General features: G+C 45.2%; 1 protein-coding gene across 1 annotated transcript in view; it reads right to left on the reverse strand.

Moving 5' to 3' along the window:
• Nucleotides 1-306: 306 nt before the first annotated feature.
• Nucleotides 307-27,523, reverse strand: part of KPNA4 (karyopherin subunit alpha 4) — a 50,670-nt gene continuing 23,453 nt past the window's right edge. Inside the window, exons 12-17 of the mRNA XM_073674809.1 lie at nt 12,728-12,856; nt 12,450-12,554; nt 12,292-12,363; nt 10,303-10,465; nt 8,016-8,110; nt 307-6,382 (exon numbers count right to left, since the gene is read on the reverse strand). Coding sequence (XP_073530910.1) covers nt 6,284-6,382; nt 8,016-8,110; nt 10,303-10,465; nt 12,292-12,363; nt 12,450-12,554; nt 12,728-12,856 — 663 coding nt within the window. The 3' untranslated portion in view covers nt 307-6,283. The remainder of the gene's footprint in view (nt 6,383-8,015; nt 8,111-10,302; nt 10,466-12,291; nt 12,364-12,449; nt 12,555-12,727; nt 12,857-27,523) is intronic.

Here is a 27,523-nt window from a genome sequence, read left to right on the forward strand (position 1 = left end):
TGTAGTGTCAGTGCTCTAATATACTCACCACTTCTTAGCCTACCCGGATCACAAGCTCTCCATAGACCACTTCACCCATCAGTTTCTTCCAGTAAACTTGGATGATTTTTTTATCATCCATATGTAATGCGGTTTTTTTCAGCAGCAATTTACAGGACCATTTACAGTTTCCTATGTTAAAGAATTGCAACGTGTCCATAAAAATCGTATGCAATACATATGGAATCCGTTTTATTTACGCACCCAGACTTGAAGCTAGTGCATGTTATGACTTTTTATTTTTTTTCACGCAGATTTGGTCACTGGGGGGGGGGGGGATGCTCATCTGCGCTGCCCATTGAACAACATTGGTCCTAATGCTGTCTTTTTTTATCTACTTTAACACTCAGACAGAAAAAAAAGGTTATGTAATCCTGGCCTATGCATGAGCCATAAGTCTTTTACAACATAGGTCTGTGAAGCCGTGTTCTGACACTCCATAGACTTACATTGTAAAGGGCACTTAGGGGTCACACAGTGTGATCTGGAGAGTCTGAATCGCCATCACATGACTCAGAAGAGGAGCGGCATGGCACTAGATACCGGAGAAGGCAGCGATTGGTGAGTAAAGGTTAGTGTAATAAGAGATGGTCGGTTCTCTATGAAGTTTGTGCACATTCTACCTTCTGACATAAGACACTTTAGATAGAAGATTGGATTGTGGTGATCTAGACCTGCATACAAGTTCCACTGACATCACTGAAGAACCCAACATCTGAGGATCACATACTACCCCGCCCTCCCCAATTACAATTTTATAGCAAGAAAAGAAAAAGTGTGCACAAACCCCTTTGTGTCCCAAGAGTAGGAGCTTTTTTCACATATAGGGCCCATTTTTTTTTCTTCATTTTGGCAATCCAGTTTTAGTAATGTGACACTTAAAAACATAAACCTTTCTGTAACAGGGTCATCAAAAAGGATTGGGAGTTTTGCAATCTGAGACTTAAAGGGGAGAGGAAAAAAAAAAAAAAAAGCGGCATACACATCTGATTTTGACACGACCATATGCCGATTAAATGAATTGAACTTATATTTTGCCAGTATTTCCCATCACATGCTAAGGGGTTCTTACAAAACAGTACCCACACCCCCTACAGTGACTCCCAAGACCAATGAGCGGCCAAATTCTCAGGCCACCCAGAAATATGGCTAAAACCATGGAAATTCTCACCACGTTCATAACCTCCCACAGTACACAAGCCTCAGTATTTGTTAAAGTCAAAATATGGGAAGTTGTGGTTTTAATGATGAAATATAAGTAAATATTTCCATCTTTGGTGACTTGATGGCCCCTTGTATCTCAGTATTGAAAGTCAGCACCCCTCCTATACAAAGTTCTGCCCACCCACCTATTTACATATTCACAGTTATGAAATATTATGAGAAACTACCTAGAAGCATTGAACAAAAATTCAAAAATGACTTGGTGGAATAAAAGCAGTAACTGCTCTATGTACAAAAGACATCCTCTCACTACAGGAAGTCTATCTTAAAGGGTTTGTACTAGGTCCGGGGTCTGCAGCCTGCAGAACTCCAACTGTTGGAAAACTACAACTCCCAGCATGCAGATAGCCACAGGCTGCTGGGAGTGCTAGTTTCACAATAGCCAAGTGGCAGATTACGGACTTCCCTACCAGGGTATATTCCAGCACTGCAGACATGTTGCAGAAAGTTTTGCAACGGTCCCATCTAAATGGGATAGGTAGAAATCCACACATGCTGTAGAAACAATCAGAATTGTGGAACAGATTTTCAGTCCCCAAAATATCAGCAAATCTGCCTAGAGTGAATTTACCTTTCCTGCAAGCCGTTAATGGGTTTAGCAGTTTGCTTGCTCCATGTCTATCATGGGGCACAAAGTTGAATCTGGAACATATACGACTCCTTAAGAGTAAAAAAAAAAAATGTTATTTTTGTTTTAACAATTTTGTCTTGTATGGAACTTTACAAGTCATTTTACTGGTGGATTGGTCTTCATTCCTGTAAAAATAAGTTGCATCCAAATCCCTGCTTTTCCCCTAGTCTATTGGCCTCCCTACAGCTGCATTGATAGCAGAATGTCCTCATTTGGAGTACAGATGATGGCAGTGAATAGGGCAGGCTGTCTCCTCCTCTGAGTGTTGTGCTTTTCAGAACAATCTCTTGCAGCAGCTTATCTCTAGAGTAAAGGCCCCGTCACACTTAGCGACGCTGCAACGATCCCGACAAAGATACGACCTGTCAGGGATCGTTGCTGCGTCGCTATGTGGTCGCTGGTGAGCTGTCAAACAGGCAGGCTCACCAACGATCAGGGGAGCAGCGACATCGTGGACAGAATCTTTCCACGATGTCCAGCTCCTGGTTACCAGCCTGCTGAAGCAGGAGCAGGCTGGTAACCATGGTAAACATCGGGTTACTAGGGGCACACACGCACCTAGTAACCCGTTGTTTATCATGGTTACCACTCTGCTACAGTGAGCGGGAGGTTACCGCTCACTTTAGCAGGCTCGTAACCATGATAAACAACGGGTTACTAGGTGCGCGTGTGCCCCTAGTAACCCGATGTTTATCATGGTTACCAGCCTGATCGCTGCTCCCGCTGGTCACACACAGCGATGTGTGCTGACCAGTGGGAGAGCAACGACCAAAAAATGGTCCAGGACACTTTGCAGTGATCAGCGACCTCACAGCAGGGGCCTGATCGCTGCAAAGTGTCACACATAGCGACATCGCTGGTGAGGTCGCTGTTGCGCCACCAAAACCGTGACACAGCAGCGATCTCGCTATGTGAGACGGGGGCTTTAGTGTGACAGTTGCTGACCCTCTCACTGCCAGCACCTGTACTCCAAATGAGTACTTCTGATATCAGTGCAGCTGAATACAAGCAAATTATATTATAATTTAATAATCAGGCATCAAGACAAATCCCCTAATAAAATGATTTCTAAAAAGTCACAACATTTCATAACTGACAAAGTCATTAAAAAAAAAAGTTTAGTTATTGTTTAACTAATCGCCTAACATTGCAATAAAAAAAAAAAAATTGTCATATTTAGGTGAATCCAAAACTGTATAATTGCAATGCAACATTTTGTGTGAAGACCATCACCGCGTTAAGGCTTGGTCACACAATTTGTGTGAGTGCAGGATGTGTGAACCAAGCTGGATAGTAACATCTTTGCAAGCTAGATATGCACACATCAGTCAGGAATCAAATACAAGCAGACCATTTCCATAACAGCAATAGAGATGAAACTTATAAACCTCTACAAATAGCTAGGATTTCAAAAGAAAAGCAATTTTGGTAGCAGCCACCTATATATGCATCCGCCCTACCCTGAATTGAAAACTGCATTTGCCATCGGGAGTTTGAATTTTTTGCACCCTTGTTAACAGGAAAGAGGGAGAAAAAAAAAAAAAACCATCTGTGGTATTGAAGATAGTAATAGAGCATAAAACGTAAGAACATCTAATGATGCATGGGTTCCCTAGGTGGCAAAAGCATGTATGCAGAAGAACAAATGTATCCAGTGGCCGGCACTACTTTGTTGTCCACACGGTCTATAGTACTGGGACAGAACTGTCACATTGCATTCCCAGAATTTATCGATAGGTTGGAGACCACTGCAATCAGCACTTTTCCCAAAGTGGTATATTTGTGACTGATAATTTTAGACTCTAGAATTAAATGTAGCCAAATGACTGAGGAATCTGGGTGACCAGCCTAGTTTTAACAGATATCACCAATTCTGAAGATGGTGAAGAAAGTCACCGAGTTGACGGCCATTTATACTAGCTGATCACCTCTAAATGACCTCCAATTAGTTACTGGTTTGTTAGACTATAATATCCTGTTTATACAGGTTGACCGTGCTCCAGATGTGCACTTAATGTTCTGTGTTAGATCATCCAGTGCGCATAGTTGCCATTGTTCTCGGCAGCACAAGCCATGCCTACACAGAACGATGGGCTTCCAAGAATGATTCATTTTTTGGGCAAAAACTTTTTTCACACTATAAAACAAGCGGTTTTTTTTTTTGCTCACAAGATGGCGTGAATTTATATGCTGTTAACCACTGATAGTGTAAAATGTGAGCATGTCCTATAGTTTATCAACAAAATCTCTCACTTCAGACTGCGGCAGATCATGGGAATCCATATTACTCACATAGGCACAAACCCCTGCCTCAACCACCTTCTAATAAATGTATTAGAATTGTGTTTTCTACCTTCTTCCATTAGCTGAAATTAGCAAATATTTCCTCATTTTGGGAAATGTGGAAGTAATCAAAATCTAAATAAAGCCCACTATTACAGAATAGGACCACAATATATGGCACCCATTATTTTTTTTTTTATATATATACACAGGCAGACCCTAGCATATCCTGCACCATTATCATGGGTTGTACAACTTCTATTCTGTCTAAACTCAGGATAAAGGGAAAAAAAACAAGACAAAAAAAAGCAATCAGAAGTTGTGTCTTAAGGATTACTCTTTATTTCCCATGACAGCCTAGCTTGTCTTCTACATTAATAAGTTCACAAGCTAGTTATATTCTGTTCCTAGAGTTATACTGTAACCATATTTCAGATGACAAGGAATGCTGCAAAAATACTCTAATCCATCAAAGTAAGATTCACAAAATAATCTGTATCCATTCTACAGTGTTTTACCAGTTATCTTTAACACAAAAGAAGATATTGATGCTAATGGTGGCTATAGTCGTACGTCTTATAGCAATTTGTTGTTCATGCAACACTTGTGCTCAAAAGGGAAGGCACAGCATTTCCTACAATGAGCCACCTTATAAAGAGTTCTGCCGATTTCTAGAAATCCCTGTTGCTTTTAATTTAGTGTGCATTACCTCACATGGAGGCAGTCTTCCAATTAAAAGTCACTTGCATAAGGTCAATGCAAGTCTTAAAAAATACAAAGTTATCTCCCTAAAGTGGCTCAAAATAGATTGTTCATGGCTGCCTACATCTAGATAAAAAGACTCTAAAACAATGTAAGGGCTTAGGCGTAGTAAAGGTGTTGAAACCATGAATCCATTTTTACATCTAAATCACACCTCCTAGTAATCTGAATGTAGCAGTACAAATGCACCAAGTATCGTTTTCGAAGTGTCCATATCATTTTCATAGAAAACAAATGTTTGATAACTAACAGGATTGAACACGACAGTGTCTACCACAACTGAAACATCTGTACAGGACTCAACAAAATGTATCTAAAAAATAAACTATGCTGTTTGTTGCCACATGCAAATATATTCATGAAAATGAAAGGATTGCGTGGATCATCTTTTTCTGTATGGAGTCTCATACTGGGGAGAAACAAATTCTAAAGGGAAAATGTGACTTTTCATGCATGTCCTTTTTGTACACAAATCAGCTTTGATGATATGGAACAGTTTGCATAACATCAAATATGTATCTGGTGCAGATGCACAGGGTTGCCTTCTTCAATTTCCTTATTTTCTAAGCAACTTAAAATATACAAGCCATACAAGATCCAAACTAAAAGAAAAAAAATAAAATAAAAAAAAAAAAAAAAAAAAAAAAAAGCACACAGGCTGCAGGAGTAAACCAAAATCTGCTGCTATAAGCGGTCTTTGTTTTCACGTCCAGTGTAAGGTAACACTTATGAACTTATTGTTTTCTAGGTTTTAGGATCAACCCCCTGAAGGCGATTCAAGCTTGCATGCGTTCACATACAGCACCACACCCATACTCTCGTACACACGCCACTCCTGGACTGAAAGTCTGCTTCATGAGTGAATTGCCTCACGTTGGTAAAATGAGCCTGGCTCCGCAACACGGTGTCCAGACATTCATCCAATGCTGTCCATTCATACGGAGTGTCTTAGCAAGGCCTGGGCTTATTCTCCTTGGACTTGTGTGGGCATCCTACCCATAGATTTTTCTTTTATGCTTACAAGGCTTGATGATGACAGCGCTGCATTTCCTCATTTGCTTGGTTAGATCAATGATTGCTCTCAGGCACTGAAGATCTTTGACCTGTAGCCTTTTCCTCTGCACAACCTATATAAGCATTCGGTGTGAAGTTTTCATTACATTTGCCACTCATTCTCATTCGCACCCACTCGCCATCTTGACAACATTTGGTCTTTACTGTCATCCAAATGAAGTCCGCACATTTCTGTCTCCGATTTAATGCAGCAGCAGATCCCATGAGCCAAGCTTGATGGACCAAACCAGTTTTCAGTGCTGCAATGTACCGAACTTCCAACCATTCTTCCTAAAACTGGAACCCTTCTGCTGGTACGTTGGCAGCTGAATTGAAGTTGAATGTTCCACCTTGTATTGTCTCAGGAACAAGGCTAGAATCTTCATCAATCTGGGGAAGAGACAAACGCCATCATAGTATGAACATATGCATCTTTAGGAGGCATCTGTCAGTAATTTAACAATCTTACAAACGTATAGAAGATGGCCAAAGAGGACACCATCAGATAATGCACAGATTCTCTTACTGCCAGGATGAACAATCTCAATAATAAGTGGCACACACTTTATAATTTGGGCATTTGGCATTATAATTTGTAACTAAAGCACAAAGGACAGGACCCCTATGCCTTGGTAAAGAGGGCGAGCTTAATACAGAAGCTACAAAAGAAACTTATTATCTTGAATATAGATATGCATGTCGTCAATTACCAAGACTCATCAATTCCATCAGGTTTACATTATGCAGCAATGGATCTTTGTTGGGTTAATTTTCCCCCAATTTAAAAAAAAACAAAACCCTGCATGTTAATTGGCTTCCTAGTAAAATCACTGTGCAAACTAGCTATTTATTAAGGAAATGAGATTGTAAGTCTTCACACAAAGGGGCTATTCAGTCACCAGCTTTTAGTCAGTGTTTCATCAGTATTTGTAAACCAATATCAGGACTGGATTCTACAAAAAGAAAAAACTATAAGGCCTCATTCACACCATCATCTGTGAATCCTGAATGTGATCTATCCATGATCTACTGTAAATCCTGAATGTGATCTATCCATGATCTACACTGATAGAACCCGTAACCATTAAACTCCAAGGGGCTGGTCACATGTTGGTATAGTTTTTTGTGGACCAGTTTTCACAAAAAAAAAAAAAAAAAAAAATCAGGGCAACATGTCTTTTTTGATCAGAGAGACAAATCAAAAATTACCCCAAGTCTATGGATTCGTGAAAATCCACAACAGCACGGATGTCAATGTACAATCTGTGTGCAGTCCGTGATTAAAATTACAATGAATAAAAGAAGCTTTTTAAGTTTTAGGTTTTCATACGTAAAAATCATTGATGAAACTGATGGTAGAAACGGACATGGACCAAAAGTGATGAAACTGACTGTTTTGCATATGTGAATAATCACAGACATTAAATTAGGCCTTCCTGAAAGATTCACACCAGTTGTGTGTTTTGGAGCTACTCCTGGTTTTAGCTTACCAACACGGATGAAATATTGACCAAAAAAACTGGTGTGAATAGCTCAGTGGGAAGGAAAAAAGTTCTAAGAAGAATCACAAGTAACCAAAAGGGGTCCATAAAATGGTCATGTAAAATTAAAAGTGGAAAGCAATAAATATTATACACAATGGCTTTAGTCCCAATCATTTTTCATTCAGACATTTATCATCCACTTCTATTTTTAAAGAGAAAAAAAAACAATATGTAACACACTTCAATAGAAAATTAATGTGCAGTACAACTTGTGAAGAAATGTGGCTGCAGGTTTGAGTACTGCTGTTTATTTTATATCTTTAAATGACTTTATGCTATGTGTGAATAAGAACTTGGAGCTCATCTGTTCCCTGCTGTTCTGAACTGGTAGAAACGCTACACGATCCTCCATTGGAATAAGACCTCTGTGACCAGTTTCAGTTCAGCAGATCTTTATCTAGACACGGTAAAGATCACATCACAGAAGAACTTATTGTATGGATAGTCAATGAATCACTTCAGAAACTATAGCTACTTACATCATCTGATGAGAAAAACTGGTCAATTATTTCAAAGGCCAGCTTGTAGATATCTTCATTCTCATGACTCTGCAGCTGTTCAATTTTTTCCAGGCCTGTGGAGACGACTCATTAAGTTATTGTATACGTGCTATAATTAAACAATACATGCCATTGAGTTGTAATAGCAATCATAAGTAAGATGTTGGGAAAGAGGTGTGGTGGGTTAGGGGGAAAAGAAAGCTTTTAAAACTCCTAATAACAGTTTTGTCACCTAATTTTTTTTTTTAAATATGTATGTAATGTAGTTATATTAAAATATTTCCTGATCACCATCTCTCCCATTTTCCAGTGCCACTCCACTACTCTTCAGGCCATGTGACTTAAAAATCTAAATTTTCCAGATCACAAAGGGATTCATGTTTGGCCCACAAGTCGCTTTAACAATACAAGTCTATGGTGCCTAGTTCCGAGGCTCTACGGGCTTACTTTAATGGAAGTAACCCCACCCTGCACAAGGACCACTGTGTGAGCTGTCAAAGGAGAAGAGCGGTCACATAGGCCAAGGAAAACCGGAACGGCGCAGTGAACCAGAGGTGATGGCAATTGGTAAATACAACTACTCTGCATTACATACATTGTAAAAAGGGTAAAAGGGGTAACATTTGTCTGGAGTGCTTAATGATCATTTAGACAAGTCAGTAATTGGGAAAAAGAGCTCATTAGAACACTTGTTCGCTGATTTTTGGCTTGTATAAACATGCAGGCAATCACCCATTGAATGAGCAAATACTTGTTTGTTGGGCTATTAGATCGTTCATGATGGTAATAACTATCCAATCTCACAGCGTATTATCTTGTGTACACAGGAGATGTCCTGCCGATAACAATATTCTATGCGCACAAAATGAACGGATTAATGATCACTGTGCGCCTATTAGGTCTATTTAGGCCACTAAATGATCGTTATTAACTGTTAACATCAGTGGTCCGATCATGTAAATGGGCCCATAGATTAGACAATCTAAACAGAGCAGTGGATAGATATTGCTCACCGGGGCAGATGGTGTCTAGTAAGTACGGACACTGTCTTGCTAACCAACCAGCTGCCAGAGAGTATAGAGACATAGCGAATCAAAAATACTATACTACATTTCTAATTGGAGGTATTTGCTAATATTATTATTACACCTACTACATATTGCGATAGGATCTTGGAGATGGGAATACCCCTTTAAACTATATAAAACATGCAGTACCTACCTCTAGTTGAGGGACACTAGAAAAAGACCTGTATACAGTCATTAGTATAGACAAATTAGCAAAGTATATGAGGAAGTGGGGGGTAGTATAATGCCAGTGCATATAAATAACCTTCCCACTATACTTTAAGCTGGCCAAGGTCTAAACATAGGATTGCAACCCCATTGGCACCCCAAATTTAGAGGCGGAAAATAGGAAAAAAAAAATGATGTTAATTTGAAAATGGGAGTCCGTCCTATAGTCTGAATTTAGCTTGGGGGGACGGTTTGAACAGGTTTACAGGAGGCAGGGTCACCACTGCAGGAAGCCGCTGGCGGCAAGAATGGGGCGATGCTGCAGGCCACAGGCTGGGAGGAGGTGGTGTCCCAGTGGTGAGAGGCAGGAGTCGGTGGTGGGTTCCAGGAGAATGGCCACCGGAGGCAGCGCAGATTGAGACCTCGGCTCGACTGAGGCGAGATCTAAATCTGAGCATGCGCCGACATTGATGGACATTTTCCTGAAGCCCACCACTGGGAGATCTATGTGTGCAGCAGGGGCTCAACTCCTGCCACGCACCGCCAACAATTTCTTGAAGCCCACCACCGGGAGATCAATAGCTCCTGCCTCGAACCACTGGTACACCCCTTCCCCCCTCCCAGCCCAGGGCCCCATGTCTGCCGTTGCTGGCAGCGGCGACCCTTCCTCCTGTGACCCCCCTCCCTCAGTTAAGCTACATTAGGATTATAAGACGCACCCCCATCTTCATCCCAAATTTTGGGGACAAAGAGTGCTTTTTATAGTCCAGGCTGGTGTCTCTCTCCACCCCGACGCGTGTTTCGCTTCACTTGCTTCTTCCGTGGGTGTCTATACTGATGACTGTATACAGGTCTTTTTCTAGTGTCCCTCAACTAGAGGTACTCCATATTTTATATAGTTTAAGGTTTTTATATTTATTCTCAAACTATGAATTTTTTTTTAATAACTTTCATAGATCTCTTCTTTCTTCTGCGATCAAACAGTATCTCAGAAACTTTGTTCAATTACAGAAAACAGTGAAGTTACAAACCTCCACATTCTTCAATAAGATTGGCTATAGTTTCAGCCTCGTCATCTGCCATTTTTAATATGTTGCTCAAGCCATCCAACACCACCTGTATGACTTGGGCATCTTTCACAGTCAACAGGTTGCAGAAGGGTGGAATCACATTTTGTTGGATAAGATATGCAACCTACAAAAAGATTACCAGAAAACATTATAGACTTGGATTACATTTGATTGTCACTTTGTGAATGAGGCAGACTGCAAAACTACAACTTTGTGCAAATAAAACCTAAAAGCGGGTCGGCTATTTTACTTCTAATCAGAAAAAAGCTGTGCTAAAGTTGCATTGATGCAGCTTACTAATATACATTTTTTATTAAAGTTCAGCGCAATTATATTTCTGAAGCCAACACCCTGTCTTGTTGGATAAACCTTTGGTCCCGTCAGCACGGTGCATGTCTTTAACATGGCTGCTGATGGAAGGGCATGTAACCACAGTCATTCACACAGACATATGCTGCGCCCAGGTTCTGGGCATTAGGAACTAAAGGCAGCGCGATAAAGCAGACATTTTATAGATGTGCGGATGACACCAAAGTCTTGCCAAAGAGGAGAACGAGGCTTCAGTAATAAAGAAAATAGTGCAGAATGTAAAAGATATTTAAGTAAGCATCTTATAAAATACACATTTGCTACGATTTGCTACAGTGGCCAAACCTCATTCCTTGTACATAGAAAGTGTTGCAAATTTCTAATTTTATTTTATTCATTTTACAACCAAATGTATCCATATAGATTGTAGACATAGGACTGATTCACCAAAGCAATCTGGCATAAAACAGTTTGAAAACTTGCAACATTTTTGCTTAATGCGAGGTTGAAGAATTTTGCAACTTTTGGCATTTCTGCACCATTTTCAGCCAGCACTAACCATACTTTGCGGTTCTGCAGCAGGGCAGGGCATGGTGACGCTGGCTCATCACTGACAGGAGTAAGATTTGTGACGAGGCGATTAACGAATCAGGCGCTTGGGACTCCATCACACCACCTCATCAAGATTGGCATGAACAAAGGCAATGTTGATGAATAGGAGCCACATTTTTCATTCCCGGAAACCAGAGAATGTACAGGCCTAGTACTTATTTGCGAGGAGAGGTGGATTCCGGTCTAGACAATCCTCTGAGTTACAGGCACATCAGGAGCACAAGTCTTATTCTGACAATTCGTTATAATCATACATCTCCTTACAGATTGTAAGCCTGTTGTGAGCAGGTTCCGCACTCCTAATCTTTGCAGTGTTGACTTGTCTGTTACTATGTATATATACCCTCTGAATTATGAAGAGCTGCAAGGAATATTTTGGTGCCATTTACTGTTACAAGTCAGCTAGGCCTCCAGAAAGTGTACAGTAAACCTTTAATTTTGATCTTAAAGCAGAACCAGATATTGGGTGTGGAGATGTGCTCCTTCACCCTCTCCAGAGACCTGTGCACAATAGGCACGAGGCATAATGCTGCGATTACTATTCTGCTCATCATGAAGAAGCAGCTCTCCAAGCCTGAAATTTGGTCAAACTGGTGATGAAAAGTGTAGGTATACAAGTATAGTATGGTTTAAGACTAGATACACTCTCAGCAATGAGAATCATTTTGTCAGTGAAGACATTACCATATTACAGATAAATGTCCCCTCCAGCCCCTAAATCAAATGCAGATTGTTTTCACAGCATGAAAATTGGGTTTTCAAGCTTCAAATGCATTGTAGTTTGAATTATTTCAATTATGGCACTGGTGAAGTCTAGGGCACACACAAGGACTATTAGCTGTTACAGTCGTGCCCTAATAGCCACCATTTTAATCTCCAGTAGCTAAAAGCCACATTCTGATTACTAGCTAACAGCAAGACCAGTACTGAGAGATTTTTTACTTCTACATTTAGTTCCAGCACATATCAAACATAGAAAATCAGTATTGCATCACGTAATGTATAGAATTTTATCCCAGCAGTACTCACTTGGTCTTTTCTTCCACTGATTGTTAAATTGCTTATAGCCCATGCGGCCTCCTTCTGTGTCCCAAAATCCCCCTATATTGAAATGAACACACAAAAGCTCCATTAGAAAATTATACCCATTGCAATGACTGCTGCCCAGTGTCTACACAAGGCTTCACCTTATCCAAGAGGTGTATGATCATTGGTACCAGGTTAGCATCAATTACAGCTTGTACTTGTTGCTGGTTGCCTGCTGTGATGTTGGACAAAAACCAAACTGCCTCCTGGAAGAATCAGAAAATTGGTTTCATTAGATGATGTTCACCACACTACAAATCAATTTAAGACAATGATTAACTAGAAGAAGCCTCCTGCAGACATTCCTCCAAACGACAGCCAAGACATAATATGAAGTATGATAGCAATAGTTCGTATAGAGTAAGCGACAACTACAAACCTTGTTAATCTTCTCCTTCATATGAGTAAGCAATGCTGGAAAGTGTGACAGCGCATCGCAGTTCAGGACAACCTGGGTCTGCTCATCTGTCCCAGTGACGATATTACCTACAGCTCTCAAGGCAGCAGTCTGAAAGAGAAACCCCACAATTTGTGTATCCCTGTGCTCACACAATCAAATAATCACACACGGTCTACAGAACTTTTAATATAAAGGGACAGGAAAATATTTCTCTAATAAGTAGCAGTGAAGCAAGTGCACAATTGTGTGTCCACCCCATTTAACTCCCTAAATCGCAGCATTCCGATCGGTGACCCTGTGAAGGCCCGATCGTTGCCATGGCAACTTGGTCGTCATGACAACTTCCAGGTCAGCCAGCTACAGCAAGCCTGTTAGAACATGCTGAGAGCATGGCCCCTCAAACCAATCCAGAAAAATCTGAACTCCAATATGGCGCTTCTTCCATTCTGAGATTTGCACTGTGCCTCAAAAGTAGTTTTCGACCACATATGGGGTATTGGAGTACTCAGGAAAAATTGCACAATAAAAATTGTACAATTCATTTTCTCCTATTATCCCTTTTGAAAATTAAAAACTTGGGGCTACATTTTAGTGGAAAAAAAATTGTAATTATCCATTGACTAAACCCAATGTTATAGAATTCTTTGAATTGGCTGAAGGTTAAAAACGCTCAATACACCACTAGCAGAATTCCTCCAGGGGTGTAGTTTCCAAAATAGGGTCACTTGTGGGAGGTTTCGGCTGTTTTGGCACATCATGGGCTCCTCAAATGTGACATGGCATCCGCAATCTATGGCAGCCAAAATTGAGCTCCAGGATTCAGTTGTCACTCCTTCATTTCCAAGCCCTGCCGTATGCCCAAACAGTAGTTTTCCACCATATATGGGGTATCTGTGTACTCAGGAGAAATTGCCTAACAAATTGGACAATCCATTTTCTCCTGGTACCCTAGTGAAAATGAAAAATTTGGTGTTAAATCAACATTTTTTTGTGGGATAAAAGTAAAATTTTAATTTTTTTCTTTCCACATTGCTTTAATTCCTGGGTTATAGGAATATAAATATAAATAAACTTCTTGAATGTGGTATTCAGCAATTTGAGGGGTGTAGTTTTTTTAAAATGGTGTCACTTTTGGGTATTGTGTGTCGTATAGGTCCCTTAAAGTCACTTAAAGAGTGAGTTTGTCCCTTAAAAAGACGTAGTTACTTACCGGTAACGGGATTTCTCATAGCCCATGACGGCACCACGGAGAGCGGGGATCCGCTCTTCAAGGACAGGAAACCTACAGATAAAAAGGGCGGCACCTCTCTCCTGCATCAGTTGTTTACAGAGCACAGAGAGGACCCCCAGGTCAGTAACACAAATTTTAACATTTTTAAGGAGCTTACCAGACACACCCTGTGACTAAACATAGGTAATAAATAAATGTACATTCCCTCCCTTCACGCATGGGTGTGAACAGGTGCCGTCATGGGTTTTGAGAAATCCCGTTACCGGTAAGTAACTAAGTCTTTCTCCTTCCCCCATGACGGCACCACGAAGAGAATTGCAGAGAAGTGTCGTTTAGGGAGGGGCCACCGCTTCCAGAACCCTTCTACCAAAGGTAAGGTCCGAAGAAGAGGTTAGATCCAGCCGGTAGTGCTTAAAGAATGTACAAGGGGAAGACCAGGTTGCAGCACTACATATCTGTTCAATTGAAGCACCGGCTTTCTCCGCCCAGGAGGCTGCCACAGCCCTAGTCGAAAGAGCCTTTAAATCCTCCGGGGCGGTCTCCCCGCTTGATGAGTATGCCAGGGAGATGGCGTCCCTTATCCACCTTGCCAGTGTGCCCTTGGAAGCTTTGTCCCTTCCGAGGTCCCTGGAAGCACACAGAGACCTGTCCTTCCTATACTCCCATGTGGTCTCTAAATACTGGATAATGCACCTTCTGACGTCTAAGGTGTGCAGGTCTTCTTCCCCCCCCTGTTTTTAGGATTTGAGCAAAAGGAACCAAATTTAAGTCCCAAGGAGGAGTATTCCGTGAGGGTATGGGCCTAGACCGTTGTGATGCCTTGATGAACCTAGAAATCCACCTATTTCTGGCCAGGTCGCAGTTGTATAGGGCTCCTAGTGCCGCAACCTGAACCTTTAGAGTGCTTGTGGCCAGACCCCGCTCCAACCCCTTTTGCAGGAACTCTAAGATGGAAGTAATGGGGGCCTCCTATAGTACCTTCGAACCCGCAAATGAGAGGAATTTTTCCAGGTTTTACTGTAAAGTCTGGTGGTTACGGATTTCCTACTCTGTAGTAGAAGTTTTGACAGCAAAAGTGTGAATTCTAAAACGTAAATTTTATTATGAAAAAATATATAAAATACCACTTACAACAAATATGGAGAGAGTCACCCGGCCAACCTGATAATTTCCAGAATTATGGCACAGAGACCACCCCAATGTATAAAAAGACAGTTTTCTGATCAACCCTGCAGTATGGAGACCAAAACAACTTATTTGGATAGATTTCTATAGCAGAGGGACAGTAGAACAACAGGGCTCAGCACAACAGCCCTGTATCAACCAGATACCTTCTAACATATAGATTTTTTGTAGACATATTAATCAAGATAATCATTCAACATGGACTCATGGACCACATATTTACCCAGTGTCCAAGAGTACATGAAGTTGACATATGAATTGGATTATATATTATGTAGTCTGAGTGCAGAAAAAAAGAAAAAGAAAAAAAAAAAACATCAGAATTCATTTATATAAAAGAGGAAAATGGAATTTTCTCACACATTTGTCTTTGTTGTCAAGGGAGGAGACTGTATCCAGAAGGTACCTCTGGATAACAATGTGGGGACATGAGCTGACCCGGTTTAATCCCTGTCAGCTCACAATATTACTGACCCCACAAAAGTCCTGCCCTTACAAGGGTAGTCCACAGCTAGCCCTTTATGGAGACCCTGCACATTCCCTTTTTCATGTCCCAACGCGTTTCATCCAAGTAAAATCCTCAGGGGACTAACTTGTATCCAGGGAACTAAAGTGCTAGGCGCATATAATCAAACATGGGTCCCTCCACTCTGTCCTAACCTGCAGAGTGGGATGTGAAGCAGGGTCTGTATATATACCTATCAGTATGAAAGATAGATTGCTGGTGTCAATTGGCTCACCTGGGGACACCCCCCTTATGATTATATCGTCCCCATTCAATGTACCAACACATGTCAGTGCTTCAGCGCTGTATCCGGTATACTGGACCGCACGCGCGAGTACTTCCTGTCTTTGTGGAACGCATGAAACTCCTCCCACTTCCCCGAACAACCGTTCTGCGTCACCCAGCTGCCCGACTCCAGGCGCTGCGCTCCTCCCACATCACCTCCGAGACAAGCGGCACAAATAATGCCTGTATGCCCCCCATCACCTCCAAAGAGCGGAAATGCGCATATTGCGCTCAACATCCATACTCAATATCCATAGACAGCCACTGCAGAATATAGGATCAAACACTCTGTATTTTAAGTTAACACTATATTGGGACCGTTGCAACTAGGTCCATCATGCAGTAGACTGTGATTACTCATTACTTCATGGAACCCACTGATGCTTGGAGATAATAGGAGGGAGGGGGGGTGATTGTAGGGAGGAAGGGGGAAAGAAAATCAACAGGGGGAGAGGGGGTATTAATACAAGTGCCCCCTTGGTAAGCCGTAAATTGGCAAAATTATCGTGACCTTAGTTAATATACTATCCATTAGCACAAGTGGCATGTATTAAATTAAAAAGCGCTTATTGGCCAGAAATTCAAAAGTTGGGAATCCAACTATGGTAAATAAGGAAGGAGAGAAAAGATCAAAATTCTCTTACATAAAACACCCATAATTAATTTGTTCATTGAGGCCTAATGGTGACACCGTTTTTTGCAAAATGATTCTGTCCCAATCACCTCCTCTTATTGGACTCGGTACCTTTTCGATTCCCATAAATTTCAAAACTTCGTGTACTCTTGGACACTGGGTAAATATGTGGTCCATGAGTCCATGTTGAATGATTATCTTGATTAATAGGTCTACAAAAAATCTATATGTTAGAAGGTATCTGGTTGATACAGGGCTGTTGTGCTGAGCCCTGTTCTACTGTCCCTCTGTCTTTTTATACATTGGGGTGGTCTCTGTGCCATAATTCTGGAAATTATCAGGTTGGCCAGGCGACTCTCCATATTTGTTGTAAGTGGTATTTTATATATATTTTTTCGTAATAAAAAGGAGATTTTTGTGTACTCACCGTAAAATCTTTCTCTTAGCCTCTAATTGGGGGACACCGGACCTTGGGTGTTATGCTGCTGTCCACTAGGAGGCGACACTATGCTTATCTGAAAAAGATTAAGCGTGGCTCCTCCTCTGCAGTATACACCCCCGGACGGCATCAGCCTACTCCAGTTTTGTGCAAAAGCAGTAGGAGTAACGTAACATAGATAACATAACCATGCCTATAAGAAGGCAACTATGTAAGAACTCAAAGGAAAACCAATATGAGAACTCAACTTAACAGCCCGGAACGGGCAAAGGGTGGGTGCTGTGTCCCCCAATTAGAGGCCAAGAGAAAGATTTTACGGTGAGTACACAAAAATCTCCTTTGCTCTGTCGCCTCATTGGGGGACACAGGACCTTGGGACGTCCCAAAGCAGTCCCTGGGTGGGAAGCAATGGACGAATATTGTGTAGACGGGTCCCTACAATTGGGGCACCGCCGCCTGCAGAACACGTCTGTCCAGGCTCGCATCTGCTGAGGACTGGGTATGAACGTTGTAGTGTTTTGTAAATGTGTGTAGGCTAGTCCAGGTGGCTGCCTTACACACTTGTTGTGCCGAAGCCTGGTGCCGAAGGGCCCAGGAGGCCCCTACCGCACGTGTAGAATGTGCCGTAATAGGCGAATTTTTGAGGCAGTAGGCCTCTTGTATGGTGGATTTGATCCACCTGGCAAGGGTAGCTTTGGAAGCTGGTAGACCCTTGCGGCCGCCTTCCAGAAGAAGGAAAAGAGAATCAGACTTCCGGAAGGGCGTAGTCCTAGACACATAGATACGCAGTGCCCTGACAAGGTCAAGCGTATGCAAAGCCTTTTCCACTCTATGAACCGGAACCGGACAGAGGGATGGTAGTGAAATTTCTTCATTGAGATGAAAGCTGGATACAACCTTCGCAAGGAAGGATGGAACCGTACAGACTACCTTGTCCTGGAAAAAAAAAAAATCAGGAAAGGCTGTCTGCAGGAGAGTGCCGTGAGTTCAGACACCCCGCGTAGCGAAGTGATTGCCACGAGGAAAACCACTTTCTGGGATAGAAGATGGAGTGGGACTTCCCTAAGGGGTTCAAAGGGTGTTTCCTGTAATGCTGTCAGCACCAGGTTGAGGTCCCACGCTTCTAGAGGTCGTCTGTAGGGGGGAACCAATCGGGAAACCCCCTGGAGAAATGTTCTTACTTGCGGTTTATGAGCAATGCGTTTTTGAAAAAGCACTGAAAGAGCTGACACCTGGCTCTTAAGGGAGGCCAGGGATAGTCTGGCTTCCAGACCCAATTGGAGAAAACCAAGTTCCCTGGGTAGGGAATAAGGGAGTGGGGTCTGGTTACGAGATTCGCACCAGGTAAAGAAAGTTTTCCAGGTACGGTAGTAAATCTTGGCAGAGGTTTGTTTTCGTGCTCTGATCATGGTTTTAATGACGTCTGGCGAAAAACCTGCCTGGGTTAGAACCCAGGTCTCAATGGCCACGCCGTCAAATTGAGGGCCTCTAAGTTCTGGTGGTAGAACGGGCCTTGTGACAGAAGATCCGGGCAGTCGGGAAGACGCCAGGGAACGTCTGCTGTGAGTCGTACGATGTCGGCGTACAATGTACGCCTGGGCCAGTCCGGTGCGATTAGGATGGTTGGAACTCCTTCCTGTTTGATCTTTCTCACCACTCTGGAAATCAGGGGGAGAGGTGGAAAAATGTACAGGAGCTGGAACTGGGTCCAGTCCTGAACCAGGGCGTCCGCTGCTAGAGCTCTCGGGTCGCGTGTTCTGGCCATGAAGTTGGAGACTTTGGCATTGAGGTGAGATGCCATTAGGTCCACATCCGGAGTGCCCCAACGATGGCAGATCTGTTGGAAGATTTCGGGATGGAGAGCCCACTCTCCCGAGTCTATTCCTTGTCGGCTGAGAAAGTCTGCTTCCCAGTTGTCTACACCCGGAATGTGGACCGCAGAGATAATGGAGCTCGTTTTCTCCGCCCAGTGAAGGATGCGTGTCACCTCTCGCATCGCTCTGGCACTGCGGGTTCCCCCTTGGTGATTGACATATGCCACGGCTGTGGCATTGTCCGATTGTACTCTGATGTGAGAGGCTGCCAGTAAGTGATGGAAGGCTCTCAACGCCAGGAGGATCGCACGAATCTCCAGGATGTTGATGGGCAAGGTTGCTTCCGCTGGGGACCACTTGCCCTGTGCTCTGTGGTGTAGGTGTACTGCACCCCAACCTGTCAGGCTTGCGTCGGTGGTCAGGACCTTCCATTGACCTGGGAGAAAAGATTTCCCTTTTGTTAGAGAGGTCCGGTTGAGCCACCAGTGAAGGGACTTCCTGGTTGACGACGTCAGCTGGAACTTCCTGTCGAGAGAAGAAGGGTTCCTGTCCCATGACTTGAGAATGTCTAGTTGGAGAGGTCTGAGGTGAAGCTGGGCAAATGGAATCGCTTCTATTGTCGCCACCATCCTGCCAAGGACTCTCATTGCAAACCGGAGAGATCGAGGGGGTTTGCTGAGAAGGGTGCGAACTCCTAGACGGAGAGGCAGTGCCTTGTCTTTGGGGAGAAGCACTAGGCCCTTGGAGGTATTGAATAGCATTCCCAGGAATGTCAGAGACTGGTTTGGGGTTGGTGATGACTTTTGTAGGTTGACTAACCAACCCAGGCGACTCAGGGTGTCGATTGTGATTGAGACACTGAGCTCGCAGTCCTTGAAGGTAGAAGCCTTGACGAGAAGATCGTCCAGGTATGGAAAGACTACTATGTCTCTGGAGTGTAGAACGTGCATGGTGGCTGCCATGACTTTGGTAAACACTCTGGGAGCCGTGGCGAGTCCGAAAGGGAGAGCCACGAACTGGTAGTGGTCCTGGTCGATTGCGAACCGGAGAAATCTCTGATGGGCAGGCGCAATCAGTATATCCAAGTATGCATCTTGTATGTCTATGGAGGCGAGATATTCTCCTTTTTCCATGGATGCAATGATTGACCGGAGGGACTCCATACGGAAGTGACTTACTCGTACATATTTGTTGAGTTGTTTTAGGTCTAGTATGGGGCGTACCCCTCCTCCTTTCTTGGGGACTACAAAAAGATTGGAGTAGAACTCCTGGAAGCGCTCGGCTGCGGGAACAGGTATTATGACTCATGCTTGAAGAAGCGATGAGACCGCTTGGTGGAAGGCGCGAGCTTTTACTGGCGATTTTGGGGGAACAGATATAAGGAGTCTGTTTGGTGGGTTGGAGGTGAACTCTATTTTGTATCCTGAAGATACTAGTTCCCTGACCCACTTGTCTTCTGTAATAGGTAGCCAGACTTGATGAAAGAGTAAAAGTCGGCCTCCTACAGGTGGAGTGTCTTCCTGAGTCCGTGAGTCATGACGAGGAGAAATTCTTAGATTTTCCTCCTTTTGATTTTGAGTGGCCTGCTTTTGACTGCCAGGATTTGTCCGACCTTTGTGTCGGCCTCGAGTCTTCCCTGCGTGTGAAGCGGCTGTTATTTTGTGGTGGTCGTGAAACGGACCAGCCAGAAGAGTTCCGAAAGGATCGGAATCGAGCTTGGTTACGCTTGTTATAAATGAGCTTGGGTTTCAGTTGGGGAAGAGAGGTACTCTTACCCCCTGTGGAATTGGATATCATCGTGTCCAAGCTTTCACCGAAAAGTTGACCGCTGAGGTATGGAAGGTGCGTGAAGGACTTCTTTGAGGCTGCGTCCGCTTTCCATTCACGCAGCCAAAGGATACGCCGAATTGTGATGGCGTGTGATATTGCGCCCGCTGCACCTCTTGCAGAATCCAGAGCTGCATGAAGCATGTAATCTGCCACAACTGCTATCTGAACTGCTTGGTCTGACAGTTCAGGGGCAGAAGCTTGGAGGCCAGTTTGTAGATTTTTTGCCCAAGCCAGTATGGCCTTGGCTGCCCAGACTGAAGCGAACGCGGGGACTAGGGAGGCCCCTGTGGTTTCGCAAATTGAGCGAGCCATACTTTCTACCTGCCTGACTGCTGCATCCCTAAGGGTTGAGCTATCTGGCAGTGAAAGAAGTGTATGTGCTGCCAGTCTAGAGACTGGGGGGTCCACTGCCGGTGGGTCTGCCCATTCTTTGGTGGTTTCCTTTGGAAAGGGGTAACGGGCCTCCAGAAACTTGCGATTGTTAAGCTTCTTGTGAGGCTGTGAGAATTGTTTTGTGAGGATAGATTTAAATTCTGGATGATCCAAGAAAACCTTAGGTGGTTTCAGAGCTCCTTCAAATGAAATCTTATTTTGTGGTGCGTCCGGCATCGGATCAGAGATATCCAGCACCCGATGTATGGACGAGATTATGTCCTCAACTAGCGCTGCATTGCTAGGTGGGATTGGAGTTAGGGATCCATCAGTTTCCTTATCTGAGTCAGAATCGCAGACGCCTTCTGACTCCTGTGTATCACTAAGGTGTGTCCTAGGTGACCCAGAAATAGGGATTTCTCTGGACGGAGATTGGTGCGGAGAAATATCATGTCTGTCCCTGGTAGGGGACTGTGTAGATGACCTGTGACTACGGTATCTCTCCCTAGACAGGGATGACCGTGTGCTATGGGATGATGCAGATGAGCGTGACCTATGGGTGCGCTTGCGTCCTGACCTTGACATGGATGTGCTTGGGTTAGTATGTGACTGAGTCCGGCTTTCCCTTTGTTGGGTAGCATTCATAGTCGAGGTATGGCTTTGCAGAGCCTGAAGCAATTTGGAGGTCATGTTATCTATGGACTGTGTCATAGATTGTGACATTTGAGTGACCCATTCCGGCGTAGGATTAGACACTGAAGGGTTGGTAGGGGCTACTTGGGACTCTGGCACAGTAGTCTGAGTACAATCCTTGCAAAGCGGATATGTGCTGCCGCTGGGAAGAGCATGACTGTAGGCTGTACAGAAAGCGTAAAAGCAGTCCTGCCTGGTTTTCTTAGACTTTGAGCCCGGCATAGTGCACCTGGAGTGGCTATGCAAAAGGGCTAACTGTGCAGAGGAGGATACAGAGTAATAAAATTCACAGCTGAGGTAACTCAGACTGTGAACTTACCCCACCAATGTGCCCCTGTGAACAGCGCTGAAAGAGCCTGGTCCTGTGCCTCCCCGGAGACTTGGCTGGCCTGTATGCGTCCTGCAGCTTATGATGGCCGCCGTGGCTCTTCTCCTGCTTGCAGAGATGAAGGAGAAGGGGGGCGGAAAGCTGCAAGGGCGGCAGTTGCAATGGAGATGCGCGCCCTGCAGCCTAGATCCGCCCCTTGTGTGACACCGCAGTGAGTAAAAATAGTCATCCGGGAGAGAGGGGGGGGGGGGGGGGGGGGGAGGGGGGGGGGCGGAAAATGGGCGACGGCTTCGGCTAGGCCGAAGCCGCAGTGTAAATTTATTTTCTGTGCCCAAAAGGGCTCCAGGCCAGCGCGGTAGTCCGGGGGGGGGGGGGGGGGGGGGGATTAAAACCGGACCCCCCGGGATTGAAAGGCAGAATGGCGGAGGGGACATAAGTGGAAGGGGGGGGGGGGGGGGTGTCTCTGAAAAGAGTCCCCCTTAGGCGCTTAAGATGAAAAGCTGCCGCAGGTGCAGGGCCCGTGTGTGCCATGGCTGCCTGCACCCCCCGCCCCCCCCCCCCGGCTCCTACAGGGTCCCACAGACAGACTGGGGCTCCTGTATTGCTGCTGGTCCTCGGCTGCAGTGTGCTGGCTGGTGAGAGCTGCAGATGCCGCCATCCAGGCCCTACCTGATGGTGTCTCAACCTAATACCCCCAGGGGGGGATTAGGGAGGGTGCCGCTGTCACCTGTCAGGGGGCTTTGTCCTCGCCTCAACTTCGGACCAAGACCGAGGGAATTGGGGAAGGAGGGGGGTTCTCAACTTCGAGCCTGACCCGAGGGGCCGGAGGAGGAGCAGCATGGTGGCTACGCCATCTCAACGTCAACTGTGCACCCCGTAGTAGGGGGCAGAGGAAGGAGCCATGCCGGGGGTCTCTTAAGAGACCCTCTTTTCTTCATCTGTAATCCCGTGCTGAAGCGAGGGATGAGTGAAGGTCTGAGGTGTGCCTCCTTGCGACACTAAGCAAAAACTGGAGTAGGCTGATGCCGTCCAGGGGTGTATACTGCAGAGGAGGAGCCACGCTTAATCTTTTTCAGATAAGCATAGTGTCGCCTCCTAGTGGACAGCAGCATAACACCCAAGGTCCTGTGTCCCCCAATGAGGCGACAGAGTAAGTTACGTTTTAGAATTCACAATTTTGCTGTCAAAACTTCTACATAGTGAAAAAATTGGTTTGAGTGGCAGCTGTACACTCCCACGTAATTGCTTATTAACTACTCTGTAGTGAGTGGAGATTAAATTTGGAGAAAACCCTCTATCCCTTAAGAGCGCCCTCTCAAAATCCAGGCTGTCAAGTGTAGATTTGCTACCTGAGGGTGGAGATCCGGAATCTCCGGAAGAACCCAGGGGTCGGAGGTGGACATTATCCTCAGCCAGGAAAACCAGGGCCTCTTTGGCCAGAAGGGGGCTATCAGAATTATGTTTGCCTTGTCTTCCCTGACTTTCCTCAGAACCGCCGGAATCAGAGCAATCGAAGGAAAGGCATAGACTAGCTGGTGGTTCCATGGAATTGAGAAGGCATATAATGCCGCTGGGTTCCCCTTGGGGTTGATTGAGCAGAATATGTCCACTTTTTTGTTCTGCCAGTTGGCGACTAGGTCTATGGAAGGGTTCCCCCAAAACTCCGTGATTTGGTTGAACACCAACTGATTCAGCTCCCATTCGCCTTGTCTCAGCTGGGTCCTGCTCAGAAAGTCTGCTGTGATATTTTCCATTCCTTTTATGTGGAGTGCAGACAGGGACTCTAGATTGTTCTCTGCTACCTGGAGGATGGATTTTGACACCTGTAGTAGAGAATGGGACCGGGGCCCCCCCTGGCGATTTAAGTATGCCACTACTATCCTGTTGTCTGAAAAAACTCTTACATCGTGTCCCCGTAGGGTGTTTAGGAATTTTGAGAGAGCGAATTTTACTGCCAGAAGTTCCTTCATGTTGGAAGATACCCCTTCCAAATCCTCTGACCAGACCCCCTGAGCTATTTGGTCATTTAGGTGAGCCCCCCACCCCCTGGGGCTTGCATCTGTAGTTAGGACCTGCGACACTAAGATTGTCCATGGAACGCCTCTGGTTAAATGGTCCATCTCCATCCACCATGTTAGGGAAAGCAAGGTTTTTGATGACAAAATTAGCTGACCTTCTAAGCGCCCTTTTAGTGACTTTTCTGCCCCCAAGATTTCCCATTGCAAGTCCCTGGTGAGCAACTGAGCCCAGCGGACCCCCGGGATGCAGGCAGTCATGGAACCTAGAAGGGACATTGCTACCTGCAGAGTCATAGAGGGATGGTCTTTCACATGAGATATCCGGGCTATCATATTCTGGATTTTCCCTGCCGGGAGACGGCATTCCTGATTCCTCGAATCTAATAGGATACCTAGATACTCTTGTACTTGATCCGGCTCCAACCTGGACTTTTTTTAGGTTCAGAAGCCAGCCTGAATTCGTCAAGGAACCCATGACCCTTGCTAGATGGTCCTTGCAATGGTTGAACGAGTTGCCTATTAGAAGATCGTCCAGGTACGGGGTGATCAGGATGATTTGCTCCCTCAGATGGGCCATTACCTCTGCCACTATTTTTGTGAAAACCCTTGGGGCTATCGCTAGACCGAAGGGAAGGGCCGTATATTGGTAGTGTTTGACTATACCTTTTAGCGATATCGCTACTCTCAGGAATTTCTGGTAGTCTCTGTGTATGCGGACGTGATAATAGGCATCCTTGAGATCCAGGACAGCCATAAAACAGTCTTGGAACAACAATTTCACTGATGCCATCTTGAAGGATTGCACCTTTAGAAATTTGTTCAATTTTTTCAGGTTTACAATGGTCCTGAATGTCCCGTCTGTTTTTTTCCTGAGGAACAGAGGGGAGTAGAATCCTTTGCCTTCCTCCTGTGCAGGGACTTCCTGAAGGACTGCTTTCCCTATTAGGCCTAGAATCTCTTGTTCTAGTGCTAGTTGTTCTACCCCTGATGACCTCATGGGGGTTATGACTAAGTTCGGACGGGGAATGGAGTGAAACTGGAATTTTAGTCCTGTTTTTATCAGTTCTAAAATCCAAGAACTGTTCGATATTTCCCAGGCTGGGAGGAAATGAGGTAGTCTCATTGGGCGGGTTTCCTGTTGTCGCTGGGAGGCCTGTTAAACATAAACCCCTTGGCCTTTTTCCTCCTATCCTCCCACCTATCCTGGTCTTTGGGGGGTTTCTGTGCATAAATTTCCTGCTCCGAAAGGACTTCCTGTATGAAGTACCGGAGAGGACTGGGAAGCGTTTCTTGTTATCCCCGGCTTTGTCAAGGATATCATCCAGAGTAGATCCGAATAGGAACTCACCCTCACAAGGAATGGAACACAGCCTAGATTTTGTTTGGTGGTCACCCGGCCAGCATTTAAGCCAGAGGGCCCGCCTAGCTGCGTTAGAAAAACTCACAGCCCTGGCTGCCAGCCTGACGGAATCGGCTGATGCGTCAGCCAAAAAAGCTGCCCTTCATAACTGGGATGGAGCCTAGTATGTTATCCCTTGACGTTTTGTTTTTAAGTTGAGCTTCTAGCTGATCTAGCCAGACCATTAACCCATTACTTGCCAAATTACCAATTTTCATTTTTTGTTTTTTTTGGACCCAATTAGAAAATCTTAGTTGCTAGAAGCAAAATATTAGGCGTCCCAAAGGAGGACATTGGTAGATAATGGGTTAAAGATCTGGCTGTGCATGTGGCTGCCACTGCGGGATTTAATCCTCCTCCTGCCGCCTCCCAAGCTCCTTTCAGGAAGGAGTCCGCTTTTTTGACCACTGGGTCTTTTAGCACCCCCATGTCTTCAAATGGCAGGGAAAATTTTTTAGAGGCTTTAGCTATTGCTACGTCTAACTTTGGCGCCTTCCCCCAGAAGGAGCATACCGGGTCTTCGAAGGGGTATTTTCTCTTAGGTGACAACAAGCCCTTCCTTTCCGGCTTTTTCCATTCCCTCTAAATAAGGGAGTGGACTTTATCATTAAGAGGGAAAGATCTCCTTTCTTTTGTTCTAGGCCACTAAACATCATATCCTGGACTGATTTCTTAGGGCAAGGATCTACCAACCCCAAAGTGGACCTAACTGCCTTAATTAAATTATCCGTACCCTCTATAGGGAAACAGCTATGACTCCCACCCTCAGAAGATGACGAGGACGAAGATAAGCAGGACGAATCTGAGTCTACCACCTCCCCGTCCGAACTGCTAGATCCTGATACAGGGGATAGGTTCCTCGTTTTTTCTCGTTTCTTCCCCCCCCTTCTGCAGGGACTTGAAGGTATCCTCAACCTGGGATTTAATCAGGGATCTGAGCTCTGAGGCAAACTTAGGGGTCTCCTCGCAGATTGTTTGTTCAATGCACGAGTTGCATAGTCTTTTTTGCCATGTGGTGGGCAGATCCTCTGCGCAAAGCGCGCAGGTCCTGTGTTTGGACTTGCCCGTACTCTTCCTTCCCTGATGAGAGAAGAAAAGAGAGGGGGGGTCCCAAGTTACAAGTGAGCTTTCACGAAGATCACTTACCGTCTCGTTGTAAGAGGGAATACCGGATTTGAAGAGGAATTCGTTCCAGTAGCTGGGTCTTTCCTCGAGGTTGACGCCACGCTGGAGTCCTTGTCGCGTTGCGAAGACCTGCCAGACCGCCCGCTCCACCGTCACCTTGGCTGTGTTGGCGGTCACTGGGGGGTCCTTTCGTACGCTTCCCATGTTGCGGAGGTGGTGGTGAGTGGGGGTGCAGGGACTGCACCTCCTGTAGCTCCTGCTCGCTCATAGCCAAAAAGGTGCCAGAGTGTGCCAGGAAGCACTTCCCTTGTGCATGCCCGGCAATTTAACCCTTATAGGGCTCCGCCCCCCTTACCTGGCTTGTCCACGTGTGCACCTTCCAGCATGGGGGGCCCCCGAGAGGGCACCGCGGTGCGTGCGCGTGCCCAGGCCGCCAACACCCAGTGGTGCACTGCGGCTCGCGTCAGAGGGAAGGCATCAGCAATGGCCCCGGAAGCCCAGGTATGCACACCGACCCGGGCCCCGGAAGCCCAGGTATGCACACCGACCTGGGCCCCAGAAGCCCAGGCATTCTCACCGACCTGGGCCCCGGAAGCCCAGGCATACTCACCACCTGGGCCCCGGCACCACTGGAGAACGCGGCGGCTCCGGTCTTCTCCTGCGGTGCGTCACCCTGCCACCCTAGAGGCCCACTGACCCCAGCGGTGGCGCTACAGGACAGCGCACCAGCCGAAGCAGGGACCCCCGCCGCCTGAACCGGTCTGGCCGGTCCTGGTAAGTCCATCTTCTATCTTTCTTTCTTTTTCCTTTCTTTCCTTCTTCTTTCTGTAGGTCCCCGTCAAGGACAGGAAACCAACTGATGCGGGAAAGAGGTGCCGCCCTTTTTATCTATAGGTTTCCTGTCCTTGAAGGGCGGA

This window comes from Phyllobates terribilis, unplaced genomic scaffold, assembly GCF_046119375.1.
Source record: "Phyllobates terribilis strain yellow unplaced genomic scaffold, ASM4611937v1 Scaffold_3__8_contigs__length_932513732, whole genome shotgun sequence".
Taxonomy (NCBI): domain Eukaryota; kingdom Metazoa; phylum Chordata; class Amphibia; order Anura; family Dendrobatidae; genus Phyllobates; species Phyllobates terribilis.